This window comes from Pelophylax lessonae (genome assembly GCF_965119305.1).
Source record: "Pelophylax lessonae genome assembly, chromosome: 8".
Classification (NCBI taxonomy): Eukaryota; Metazoa; Chordata; class Amphibia; order Anura; family Ranidae; genus Pelophylax; species Pelophylax lessonae.
This window is the reverse complement of record NC_138775.1, coordinates 2,486,634-2,501,368: the sequence shown is the minus strand read 5'-3', so window position 1 is coordinate 2,501,368 and position 14,735 is coordinate 2,486,634. Positions and strand designations below refer to the sequence as shown.

At 46.5% G+C, this 14,735-nt stretch overlaps 1 protein-coding gene across 1 annotated transcript in view; it reads right to left on the bottom strand.

Annotated features, from left to right (window-relative positions):
• SUMF1 (sulfatase modifying factor 1) overlaps positions 1-14,735 on the bottom strand; it is a 36,621-nt gene that overhangs the window by 1,893 nt on the left and 19,993 nt on the right. The window contains exons 5-8 of the mRNA XM_082266151.1: positions 14,562-14,684; positions 10,395-10,509; positions 8,693-8,806; positions 4,180-4,239 (exon numbers count right to left, since the gene is read on the bottom strand). Of these exons, the coding sequence (XP_082122277.1) occupies positions 4,180-4,239; positions 8,693-8,806; positions 10,395-10,509; positions 14,562-14,684 (412 nt within the window). The remainder of the gene's footprint in view (positions 1-4,179; positions 4,240-8,692; positions 8,807-10,394; positions 10,510-14,561; positions 14,685-14,735) is intronic.

Below are 14,735 nucleotides of genomic sequence, written 5' to 3'. Positions count from 1 at the left end.
TGGGGGTGAAGCAGGAAAGATTTTTCACCTTAATACATAGAATGCAAACCATGAGATTTTACAACTCCTTTCATTTTCTTTTTTTTTTTTTACAATAAAAAGGAAAAAAAACATTTTAGAAAAGAAACCGTTTTCCCTACTTTCCGCTGAGATGAAAATGCAAGGATTGTACAAAAACCCCAGGTGGCCTCTTTTTTGGAAAGTAGAAACTCCAAGGTGATTTTGGGGTTAAACATTTGGTGAGGGGTCCCCCTCCATATTAGATGTTCCTGGTATAGATATTGAAGGGGAACTCCGATCTCTCTCACAGAAGGGAGAAGGAAGAAATGATACAGAAAATAAGAAAAAGGCCACCTTTCCCGTAGATCGCGGTGGAAGTTATACGACGTCCACCCCGATCACACCTGCGGGGCCGCGTTGCGGCGCGATTGGTCACCCACGGTGTCCACTGGATACAGCGGATGACTGATCACTGTACCGGCCCTCTGCCGGTATCATGTGACCGCTGTGACCAATCACAGCATGAGAGTTGTAGACAATGGATGGCTTCCTTTATGCCATTCATTGTGTTGCTAGCTGTGATTGGTCAAAGTGATTACATGGAACAGACTGGGCCAATCACAGCCCATCTGTGCTATGTGATCAGCTGTGGCCAATCACAGCTAATCACAACAAAACAAACTGAATGAATCGATTTCATTCAGTAAAATGCTCGCTTATAACAATGAAATTCACTGCTATAAGCAAACATAATGTGTAAAAAAAATCCTGATCGCTTCCCCAGAGTAGAACAATGTTACTATGGTAACACTATATTGCTCTGGTTACAGTGTGTTAAAGTTTAAAAGAAAAAATATAGAAGAAAAAAAAAGACATTTATTTTTTTTTTTGTCTCCCCGATCACCCCACACCCATTATATGATGTCACTGTACTGTACTGGTGACACCCCAATCACTCCACACCTGTTATATGATGTCACTGTACTGTACTGGTGACATCCCGATAACCTCACACCCATTATATGATGTCACTGTACTGTACTGGTGACATCCCGATAACCTCACACCCATTATATGATGTCACTGTACTGTACTGGTGACATCCCGATCACTCCACACCCGTTATATGATGTCACTGTACTGTACTGGTGACATCCCGATCACTCCACACCCGTTATATGATGTCACTGTACTGTACTGGTGACATCCCGATCACTCCACACCCGTTATATGATGTCACTGTACTGTACTGGTGACACCCCGATCACCCCACACCCGTTATATGATGTCACTGTACTGTACTGGTGACATCCCGATCACTCCACACCCGTTATATGATGTCACTGTACTGTACTGGTGACACCCCGATCACCTCACACCCGTTATATGATGTCACTGTACTGTACTGGTGACACCCCGATCACCTCACACCCATTATTTGATGTCACTGTACTGTACTGGTGACATCCCGATCACCTCACACCCGTTATATGATGTCACTGTACTGTACTGGTGACACCCCGATCACCTCACACCCGTTATATGATGTCACTGTACTGTACTGGTGACATCCCGATCACTCCACACCCGTTATATGATGTCACTGTACTGTACTGGTGACACCCCGATCACCTCACACCCGTTATATGATGTCACTGTACTGTACTGGTGACATCCCGATCACTCCACACCCGTTATATGATGTCACTGTACTGTACTGGTGACACCCCGATCACCTCACACCCGTTATATGATGTCACTGTACTGTACTGGTGACATCCCGATCACTCCACACCCGTTATATGATGTCACTGTACTGTACTGGTGACACCCCGATCACCCCACACCCGTTATATGATGTCACTGTACTGTACTGGTGACATCCCGATCACTCCACACCCGTTATATGATGTCACTGTACTGTACTGGTGACATCCTGATCACCCCACACCCATTATATGATGTCACTGTACTGTACTGGTGACACCCCGATCACTTCACACCCGTTATATGATGTCACTGTACTGGTGACACCCCGATCACCCCACACCCGTTATATGATGTCACTGTACTGTACTGGTGACATCCCGATCACTCCACACCCATTATATGATGTCACTGTACTGTACTGGTGACACCCCGATCACCTCACACCCGTTATATGATGTCACTGTACTGTACTGGTGACATCCCGATCACTCCACACCCGTTATATGATGTCACTGTACTGTACTGGTGACACCCCGATCACTCCACACCCGTTATATGATGTCACTGTACTGTACTGGTGACACCCCGATCACCCCACACCTGTTATATGATGTCACTGTACTGTACTGGTGACATCCCGATCACTCCACACCCATTATATGATGTCACTGTACTGTACTGGTGACACCCCGATCACCTCACACCCGTTATATGATGTCACTGTACTGTACTGGTGACATCCCGATCACTCCACACCCGTTATATGATGTCACTGTACTGTACTGGTGACACCCCGATCACTCCACACCCGTTATATGATGTCACTGTACTGTACTGGTGACACCCCGATCACCTCACACCTGTTATATGATGTCACTGTACTGTACTGGTGACATCCCGATCACTCCACACCCGTTATATGATGTCACTGTACTGTACTGGTGACACCTCGATCACCCCACACCCGTTATATGATGTCACTGTACTGATGACAGTGCGTAAAAAAAAAAAAATATATATATATATATATATATATATATATATATATATATATAATCAATTTTCCAAAAAATTCAAAAAACTTGCCGTGCTTCTTACTAAATACTTTGGGCTGTTTACTTTCTAGAAAGGGGTGATTTGGGGGGTATTTGTACTGGGGGGTTATTTGGGGGGTATTTGTACTGGGGGTGATTTGGGGGGTATTTGTATTGGGGGGGTGATTTGGGGGGTATTTGTATTGGGGGGTGATTTGGGAGGTATTTGTACTGGGGGGTGATTTGGGGGGTATTTGTACTGGGGGTGATTTGGGGGGTATTTGTATTGGGGGGTGATTTGGGGGGTATTTGTATTGGGGGGTGATTTGGGGGGTATTTGTATTGGGGGGTATTTGTACTGTCCTGACATTTTCGGGCCTCAAGAAATTAGATCGGTTGTCAGTACATCAGGATTGATAGATTTTCAGATATATATCCCATAATTTGTGATCTATAACTTTCCTACAGACTAAATAATAGACACGGATTTGGGTTATTTTCACCTAAGAATTGTAGCAGAATACATTTTAACCAAAATTTATGAAGAAAGATTATTTATTTGCAAACATTTTTAACAGAAACAAAGAAAAACGTGATTTTTTTTTTAATGTTTGGCCTTTTTTTTAGTTTAGGAAAAAATAAAAAACCCAGAAATGATTAAATACCACCAAAAGCTCTTTTTGTGTGAACAGGATGATAAAAATGTTATATGGATAAAGTGTTGCATGACCGTGTAATTGTCATTCAAAGTGTGACATCACTGAAAGCTGGAAATTGGCCTGGGCAGGAAAAGGTTAAAAGTGCCCGGTATTGAAGGGGTTAAAAAAAAACCCCCAAAAAAACCCTCCACATCAATGGATGTCGATGCACATAAAGACACAATTGGACTCCGATCACGAATGTGTTCTCTATGCAGCGCCCGGTCAGCAGAGGCAACTCAAGACCTCAAGGAGGCGCTAAGGAGCCGATTTATTTAGGAAAGCGTTCAGTATATCACTATCTGCACCCCCAATGGACACCGCAGTGTTACTCCGCATTACACTCTGTATTCTCAAATTAAATTGTGAAACTTGTGGGTGCCTCGCGGGGTGAACTCTGCATACAGAGCCCTCTGTGATTGGAGGAAAGGCCGGTCACATGACCTCCTGGCTTAGATTTTGCTTGCTTTGGAGTCCTGACATGAAAGGAAGCCCTGAGCACGTTTGTAGAGCCCACAGCTGTGTATTATATATGGGAGGGTTTATGTTTCGTTGCGGTGGGGGGTGAAGGGAGGTGGGGGGTGAAGGGCGGTGGGGGGTGAAGGGAGGTGGGGGGTGAAGGGAGGTGGGGGGTGAAGGGCGGTGGGGGGTGAAGGTAAATCGGCGCCCCAGTTTTAGGTCCAAAGAGCTCACAGCCCCACATTCCTGCGCACAGATTGGGGCTCCTCATCGCTCACCTTGTGGCACATGTACGAGCCGCCCTTCTTCACTTTGTCCTTTCCCGAACTCGGACCTTTCTGCACAGAAATAAAATAAAAAGAATTTACAACCAGTTCAGCTGGGTGTCGCCAGTACTGTGCACCGCCCCTATGGGCGGAGCAATCCTTATATTCTCACTATGGAACAGATTATTTAAGGGGAACTTTGACATTACTTAAAATACCAAAATAATATAAAGATTATATAATCATATATTAAATATATACAGGGGGGAGGGGTATATACAGGTGCATCTATAAAAAATGAGATCATCAAAAAGTTAATTAATTTTAGTAATTCAATTCAAAAAGGTAACCTCCTATATTTTATATAGATGTTACACACACATTATTATGAAACTATATATTACTATGTATATACAGGGGGGAGGGGTATGTACAGGGGGGGGGGGTATATACAGGGGGGGGTATATACAGGGGGGAGGGGTATGTACAGGGGGGGGGGGGTATATACAGGGGGGGTATATACAGGGGGGAGGGGTATGTACAGGGGGGGGGGTATATACAGGGGGGGTATATACAGGTGTGTCTCATAAAATTAGAATATCATCAAAAAAGTCATTTATTTCCGTAATTCAATTCAAATGTGAAAGTCCTATATTTTCTATAGATGTCACACAGAGTGAGAGATTTCATACATTTATTTCTTTTAATTTTGATGATTATGGCTTCCAGCGAGTGACACCCCAAAATTCACCATCTCAGAAAATTAGATTATTACATGAACCCAAAAAAAATAAAAATAAAATTTTAATCCAGAAATGTTGTCTTAGTGAGAAGTCTGTCCATGTACGGTATAGGATGCACTCAGTACTTGGTTGGGGCTCCTTTTGCATGAATTACTGAATCTCTGCATGGAGGCGTGGCATGGAGGTGTGGCATGGAGGCGTGGCATGGAGGCGATCAGCCTGTGGCACTGCTGAGGTGTTATGGAAGCCCAGGTTGCTTTGATAGCGGCCTTCACCTCCTCTGCATTGTTGGGTCTGGTGTCTCTCATCTTCCTCCTGACACCCCCCACAGATCCTTTATGGGGTTTAGGTCAGGCCAGTTTGCTGCCCAATCAAGCACAGTGATCCCATGATCATGTGACCAGGTATTGGTAGTTTTGGCAGTGTGGGCGGTGCCAAGTCCTGCTGGAAAATGAAATCAGCATCTCCATAAAGCTGGTCAGCAGAGGGAAGCATGAAGAGCTCTAGAATTTCCTGCTAGAGGGCTGCACTGACTTTGGTGGACCAACACCAGCAGGTGACACGGCTCCCCAAATCATCACTGATGGTGTTGGTCCACTGTGTTTTATCAAGGCCAAAGTCAGCTCCGCCATCTAGCAGGAAATTCTAGAGCTCTTCATGCTTCCCTCTGCTGACCAGCTTTATGGAGATGCTGATTTCATTTTCCAGGACTTGGCACCGCCCACACTGCCAAAACTACCAATACCTGGTCACATGATCATGGGATCACTGTGCTTGATTGGGCAGCAAACTGGCCTGACCTAAACCCCATAGAGAATCTGTGGGGGATTGTCAGGAGGAAGATGAGAGACACCAGACCCAACAATGCAGAGGAGCTGAAGGCCGCTATCAAAGCAACCTGGGCTTCCATAACACCTCAGCAGTGCCACAGGCTGATCGCCTCCATGCCACGCCGCATTGATGCAGTAATTCATGGAAAAGGAGCCCCGACCAAATATTGAGTGCATCCTATACTGTACATGGACAGACTTCTCACTAAGACAACATTTCTCTATCAAAAATCCTTTTTTTTTATTGGTCTTATGTAATATTCTAATTTTCTGGGATACTGAATTTTGGGGTGTCACTCGCTGGAAGCCAAAATCATCAAAATTAGGAGAAAGAAATGTGTGAAATCTCTCACTCTGTGTGACATCTATAGAAAATATAGGACTTTCACATTTGAATTGAATTACTGAAATAAATGACTTTTTTGATGATATTTTTAATTTTATGAGACACACTTGTATATACCCCTCCCCCTGTATATACCCCCCCGTATATACCCCTCCCCCCCTGTATATACCCCCCCGTATATACCCCTCCCCCCCTGTATATACCCCTCCCCCTGTATATACATAGTAATATATATTATGATAATAATATGGAGGACTTAGTCAACACAATTATTTATCATCATATTTATCGCAGGTCAGGCTGCGTCTCCTGCAGCAGCTTTACAAACCATCTGCAGATTGTTGCACTTGGATGCCCAGGAAGACAAAAGTTCAAAGATTTATTACTGAAGAGAAGACAAATTTCCCCCCTTTGAGGCAGAATTAGGAAGTGGTCAGGGTCAGGAGGAATGCAGCTGTAAAACAGCCAAAGGAGGAATTTATGGCTCTGGCTGTAACCTTCTAATAAATCTGTCTCATAATGTGTCTCACAATGTGTCTCTCTCCTCCTGTTCAGCATTTCCCATACAAAAAGAAAAAAAAGATACGATCTGCGCTAAAATGAAAATAAAGAAACGGCGGCTAGCGCATTCGGTGGAGGATTTGTGTCACATACCTGCAGCACTTTTTTTTTTTTCTATTAATTTTTGGGGTTTTGTGGGACTTCTTGGACTTTGGTCTCTATTATGATTAGACTCAATGATGATTTGACACACACATACAGAACTCACCTGGCAACATTGATGCTTTGTTATATAAGAGAGAAATTTGAGTGTTCGCAATACACAGCGCTATTTATATTCACTTTATAGTGCTGATGACACTTTGTTTTATATTTGTTGCTGTATTTTTCCGTCACCGCTGCTGACTATTTCCTTAAAAAAAATAATAATTTCAATTGTTTTTTATTTTAACTCTTTTATGACCCATGTTAGCTTTTAGGATGTATCTCTGACCTTCAAACCCTCAAGTTTACCTTACACTGACCGGCCACTTTATTAGGTACACCTGTTCAGTTGCTTGGTAACACAAATTGCTAATCAGCCAATCACATGGCAGCAACTCAGTGTATTTAGGCATCTAGACGTGGTGAAGACGACTTGCTGAAGTGCAAACCGAGCATCAGAATGGGGAAGAAAGGGGATTTCGGTGACTTTGAACGTGGATTGGTTGTTGGTGGCAGACGGTCTGAGTATTTCTGGGATCTCTCGGGATTACAGAGAATGGTGGGAAAAAGAGAAAATATCCAGTGAGCGGCAGTTGTGTGGAGGAAAATGCCTTGTTGAGGTCAGAGGAGAATGGGCAGTCTGGTTCCAGATGATAGAAAGGCAACAGTAACTCAAATAACCACTCGATACACCCAAGACATGGCCGTCCACCTAAACTGACCAGCCGGGCCTGTACCAAGACATGGCTGTCCATCTAAACTGACCGGCTGGGCCCCTACCAAGACATGGCCGTCCACCTAAATTGACCGGCCGGGCCCCTACCAAGACATGGACGTCCACCTAAACTGACCGGCCGGGCCCCTACCAAAACATGGCTGTCCACCTAAACTTACCAGCTGGGCCCCTACCAAGACATGGCCGTCCACCTAAACTTACCAGCCGGGCCCCTACAAAGACATGGCTGTCCATCTAAACTGACCGGCTGGGCCCCTACCAAGACATGGCCGTCCACCTAAATTGACCGGCCGGGCCCCTACCAAGACATGGACGTCCACCTAAACTGACCGGCCGGGCCCCTACCAAAACATGGCTGTCCACCTAAACTTACCAGCTGGGCCCCTACCAAGACATGGCCGTCCACCTAAACTTACCAGCCGGGCCCCTACAAAGACATGGCCGTCCACCTAAACTGACCGGCCAGGCCCCTACCAAGACATGGCCGTCCACCTAAACTGACCGGCTGGGCAAGGAGAGCATTCATCAGAGAAGCAGCCAAGAGGCCCATAGGGAACTCTGGAGGAGCTGCAGAGATCCACAGCTCAGGTGGGAGAATCTGTCCACAGGACAACTATTAGTCGTGCGCTCCACAAATCTGCCCTTTATGGAAGAGTGAGAAGAAGAAAGCCATTGGTGGAAGAAAGCCATAAGAAGTCCTGTTTGCAGTTTGGGAGAAGCCATGTGGGGGGAGGGGGACACAGCAAACATGTGGAAGAAGGAGCTCTGCTCAGAGGAGACCAAAATTCTACTTTTTGGCCTAAAAGTGTGGGGGAAAACTAACACAGCTCATCACCCTGAACACACCATCCCCACTGTGAAACATGGTGGTGGCAGCATCATGGTGTGGGGATGCTTTTCTTCAGCAGGGACAGGGAAGCTGGTCAGAGTTGATGGGAAGATGGATGGAGCCAAATACAGGACAATCTTAGAAGAAAACCTGTTAGAGTCTGCAAAAGATTCCAATTTCCTGTAAAATTTCGAAATGAGCGGCTGATGATGGGGGAGGAGAAGGAGGAGGAGTTCATAGTGATACTTAGCACTCTCTGGTGGAAGGAGTGGAGCACAACATGTGATCACTGAGCCGCTGGATGGGGACGGCTGGATGACATCACACACAACTCACCGGGTTATGAGCTTCATCCGCTGAGTGCCGGGTGGTCCACCAATCTGCCGTCCATTCCCAGGCGTTCCCCACCATATTGTAAAGTCCAAAACCATTGGCGGGGAAAGCTGTGACCTGCAGAGAGCAGAAAATCCGACATTCAGAACTCCAGAAAATATGGAGCCTATACACCGATCAGCCATAGCATTATGACCCCCCCTACCTAATATTGGGTAGGTCCCCCTTTCCTGACCCCTGCAGGCATGGACCCCACTAGACCTGTGAAGTTATGCTGGGGGTATCCGGCACCGAGCCGTCACCAGCAGATCCTTTAATTGACCCCGCCTTTTCTGGCACTTTTGTTTAGAAGTGTAAAGTAGAATTTTTTGCTAGAAAAGGACTTCAAACCCCCAAACATTCTATAAAAATGGCGGTCGGTGCAATATTTGATGTCACACGGTATTTGCGCAGCCGTCTTTCAAACACTTTTTTTTTTTTCTTAAATACACTTTAATGAATTTTAGAAAATAAAAAAAAAACTTAAGGATAGCCCAATTCTTTTCTATAATGTGAAAGACTATGTTATCCCGATGTGTGTATATATATATATATATATATATACACACAGTAAATGGTCATAATGTTATGGCTGATCTGTGTATATAGAGGGGGAGGGGTGTATATACACATATTGGGGGATATATATATATTATACACACACACATTGCATACAGTCAGTGGTCAGAATGTTATGGCTGGTCAGTGTATATAGAGGGGGGAGGGGTGTATATACATTGTATACAGTCAGTGGTCAGAATGTTATGGCTGCACTGTGTATATAGAGGGGGGAAGGGGTGTATATACACATATTGGGGGATATATATATGCATTGTATACAGTCAGTGGTCAGAATGTTATGGCTGCACTGTGTATATAGAGGGGGGGAGGGGTGTATATACAGATATTGGGGGATATATATATGCATTGTATACAGTCAGTGGTCAGAATTTTCTGTCTGGTCGGTGTATATAGAGGGGGGAGGGGTGTATATACATTGTATACAGTCAGTGGTCAGAATGTTTTGGCTGATCTGTGTATATAGAGGGGGGGAGGGGTGTATCACAGATCAGCCATAACATTCTGACCACTGACTGTATACAATGTATATACACCCCTCCCCTCTATATACATATATTGGGGATAGATATATATATATATGCATTGTATACAGTCAGTGGTCAGAATTTTCTGTCTGGTCGGTGTATATAGAGGGGGGAGGGGTGTATATAGATTGTATACAGTCAGTGGTCAGAATGTTATGGCTGATCTGTGTATATAGAGGGGGGAGGGGTGTATATACACATATTGGGGGATATATATATGCATTGTATACAGTCAGTGGTCAGAATGTTATGGCTGTGTATATAGAGGGGGGAGGGGTTTATATACACATATTGGGGATATATATATATATATATATATATATATATGCATTGTATACAGTCAGTGGTCGGATTTTTCTGGCTGGTCGGTGTATATAGAAGGGGGAGGGGTTTATATACACATATTGGGGATATATATATATATATATATATATATATATATATATATATATATATATATATATATATATGCATTGTATACAGTCAGTGTTCAGATTTTTCTGGCTGGCCGGTGTAAATAGCGGGGGAGGGGTGTATATACAGATATTGGGGGAACATACAGGTGAAGTCTTCACATATCCGTCCTCTCCGGTGTTGGCGTTGGGGAAGTCGCCCTGCCAGACATTGGCGTAGTGCTGCCCCTTCGGCTCCAGCTTGTTCCCCCAGGGGAAGAGTCTTGGAGAGAGAAGACATTTAGAAGTCAGGAAGAATTCAGATGAAGCCTCAATGATCCTCCAATGAGGAGAGACAATTATTTCTAAAGTTGCCAGGGAACATTTGATACCTAGTGACTTTATTTGGACCTTATGCATCAAACCAGCCGCTCGTCTCTCTGATGTCCCACAACCACCAAGAGGACTGGAGTCCAGCCTGGAAATGTGATGGTCAATGAAGGCGTTCTCTTATAACCACATAAAGCCAGACATCCCATAATTCCTATTCTCTCTGTAGGACACGAAGCTCACATACAGCTGACGTTTAACCTGCTCATATTTGCCCTCCCTGGTTACCCCCCCCTCACGCCCTTCATCGACATGATAATCATGTTTTAATTAAAATGTTTTCATTTTCGTTACATATCATCATGACAATTGCGCAGTCATATGACACTGTAGCTATATGACATTTTTTTTTGAGACAGAGAGCTTTTGGTGTTATTTAATCACCTCTGGGGGTTTTTGGTTTTTTATTATTTAAACAAACTAAAAAAGACAGGAAATTTTGAAAAAAAATTGGATTTCTGACTTACCGTAAAATCAATTTCTCTGATGTTCATTGACGGACAGCTCCTGATCTTCCTAACCATTGGGTTATACTGCCCCCTACAGGAGTAGGACACTAGGCAGAAAAAAAAAGTCTGGCTACGCCCATGGGCGGTCCCAGGAGGTACACTCCCTCTCTCTGCTATAGGCACTCAGTTTTGTTACAAGCAGTGTCAGGAGAATTACAACTCCACAGGGGTGGGTGCTGTGTCCACCAATGAACATCAGAGAAATGGATTTTACAGTAAGTCAAAAAAAAAAACATTTTCTCTTTCGTTCATTGACGGACACAGCTCCTGATCTTCATAACCATTGGGACGTCCCAAAGCAGTGTTAAACATGAGGGGTGGGAACAGAGAAAAATAAATTCCCAAGGCTAACTATAGCCAACCAGGAAACAGGAGCTCAACCAAAACAACTGGAGCTCACCTGAAAAAAAAACAATACACCCTCAAAGAGGACCAGGTACTCAGCAGCTTGCCAAACTTTGCAGCCAAAGGAAGCATCCGCAGATGCCAACACATCCACTTCATAGAACTTTGTGAAAGTGTGCACCGACGACGAGGTGGCCACCTTGCAAACCTTCGTCACTGACGCCTGATGACAGAAGGCCCAGGAGGCACTGAGCGCCCGAGTATAGGAGCGCCTTGACAGGGAAAGGAGGAACCTGACCCCTGATGGAATAGGCCTGACCCACTGTCTGTCTGATCCAGCTAGAAATGGTCGCAGAGGAAGCGGACAACCCTCTGAGGTCCATTCGTAAGCACAAATAGTGAGTCCCATTTCCTAAAAGACTCCATAGCTGCCAGGTGCACCCTAATTGCCAAGACCACATCCAAGGCATGCAAAGCAATTTCTTTCTGATGTTTTGGCCTGGGACACAGGGAAGGCAACACAATGTCTTCATTCAAATGAAAATCAGAGAAAACCTGAGGAAGGAACGACGGACAGGGACGAAGAACCACCTCATCTCTGAGAACCACCAAGTAAGGTGGACGACGGGAGAACACCGCCAATTCTAAAACCCTGCATACAGAGGTGATAGCCACCAAAAAGGCCACCTTCTGGGACAGCCTAAGCAGGGGAATCTCCCGAAGATTCTCAAAGGGAGGCTTCTGGAGGACTGAGAGCACCAAATTGAGGTCCTAAGGCAGTAATGAAGACCGCACTGGAGGAGCCAAGTGCCTAAACTCCCTGAAGAAAAGTACACACCAAGGAGTGTGTGGCCAAGGGCCGTTGAAAGAAGACGGCTAAGGCCGCCACCTGACCCTTGATAGTACTCAAGGCCAGTTTCTGCTCAACCCCCAATGGAAGGAAGGTCAAGATCCGAGCCACCGAAAAAGAACGAGGATGAACGCCACACTCACACCACGCAATGTACGACTTCAACATACAATGGTAGATCTTCCTAGAAGGAGAATTAATAGCTTTTAACAGCATTGGAATCACCGACTCAGACAAACCTCTATCCTTCAGCACCTGGCGTTCAACAGCCAAGCCGTCAAAGCCAGCCACTGTAAAGCAGGATGGAAGATTGGTCCTTAGGACAGCAGATCCTCCCTGAGAGGAAGCTTCCAAGGAATGTCGGTGACAAGCCGCACCAGATCAGCATAGAAAGCCCGGCAAGGCTAGTCCAGGGCCACTAAGTTGACTGGAATCCCATCTGCCTCGATCCTGCATAGAAGTCTTGGCAGAAGCTTGAGAGGAGGAAAGGTGTAAATCAGACGATACTGACCCCACGGGGCCACAAGCGCTTCTGTGATGTCCGCCAGAGGATCCTGAGACCGGGCCACAAACTTTTGCACCTTTCTGTTGAGCCGAGACGCCAACAGATCCAACTTGGGGATGCCCCACCAGAGACGCAACTGATGAAACCCCTCTGGATGAAGGGCCCCCCCACCCCGGTCCAACACCTGCTGACTGAGGTAATCCGCCTCAGGATTTATTGCTGTCGGCAGGTAGATGGCCATTAAATGGGTTTTTTTTTGGTAATAAATAAATGAAATTAGTAACGAACGATATCTGTAATTAGACGATTCTCTGCGTCTCTTCCTGTAATAAGCGGGGGAGGTGTTTCTATATTTAGGTGGAACATCCTGAAAGGACACAGAGAGGTTTTATGATAACCGGCTGCCGGGATGATGGAGCGTTCACAGACACCTCACCCGGCACCGCCGGAGGGTCACACCAAGGACACCTCACCCGGCACCGCCGGAGGGTCACACCAAGGACACCTCACCCGGCACTGCCGGAGGGTCACACCAAGGACTCCTCGCCTGACACCGCCGGAGGTTCACACCAAGGACACCTCACCCGGCACTGCCGGAGGGTCACACCAAGGACACCTCACCCGGCACTGCCGGAGGGTCACACCAAGGACTCCTCGCCTGACACCGCCGGAGGTTCACACCAAGGACACCTCACCCGGCACCACTGGAGGGTCACACCAAGGACACCTCACCCGGCACTGCAGGAGGGTCACACCAAGGACACCTCACCCGGCACTGCCGGAGGGTCACACCAAGGACACCTCACCCGGCACTGCCGGAGGGTCACACCAAAGACACCTCACCCGGCACCGCCGGAGGGTCACACCAAGGACACCCATACACAGAAGTACACAGGCTGTCTGCTCAGAAAAGTCACTATATGGCTGATCCTTCAGCTTCACTGACCATTATTGTGCCCCATCATTGGTGTGTCGGTGAGATCACAGGGGGAGTGTCAAGGAGATCACGGGGTGGGGGGGGGTGTCAAGGAGATCACAGGGGGGTCAGTGAGATCACGGGGGGGGGTCGTTGAGATCATGGGGGGGGGTTTCAGTGAGATCACAGGGGGGGGGGGGGGTGTCAGTGAGATTATGGAGGGGTGTCAGTGAGATCACAGGGGTATCTAATTTTATAGATGTCTGTGATGTAATCTCTTATGGCTGGGCACAGGGAGCGCTCACAATTCCAGGAGAATAGGTGGGGTAGACCAGGAGTCTCCTTGCCTGTCAATCAAGGTGCAATGTCACGGTGGGCAGGGTAGACCTGGAGTCTCCTGAGCTGCCCATCAAAGTGTGATGTCATGGTGGGCAGGGCAGACCTGGCGTCTCCTGGCCTGCCCATTAAAGTGTGATGTCATGGTAGGCGGCGCAGACCTTGGGTCTCCTGGCCTGCCCATCAAAGTATGAGGTCATTGTGGGCAGGGCACACCTGGAGTCTCCTAGCCTGCCAATCAAAATGCAATGTCATGGTGGGCTGGGCAGATCTGGAGTCTCCTGGCCTGCCCATTAAAGTGTGAAGTCATTATGGGCAGGATAGACATTGAGTCTCCTGGCTTGCCAATCAAAACGTGATGTCATGGTGTGCGGGCCATAACCTGGAGTCTACCGGCCTATCAATCAAGGTGTAATGTAATGGTGGGTGGAGCAAACCTGGAGTGTCTAAGCCTGCCAATGTGTGCAGAGGAAGGCGCCCTCACCTGTTCTCCAGGCCGCCCCGGCAGCTGTACTCCCACTCCGCCTCCGTCGGAAGACGCTTCCCGGCCCAGGCGCAGAAAGCAACGGCATCGCTCCAGGAGACGTGAAGAACCGGATGATCCATTCTGTGAACGATAGAAGAGAAGCAATTAATCCGAATCATGGTCTGTCCCGCC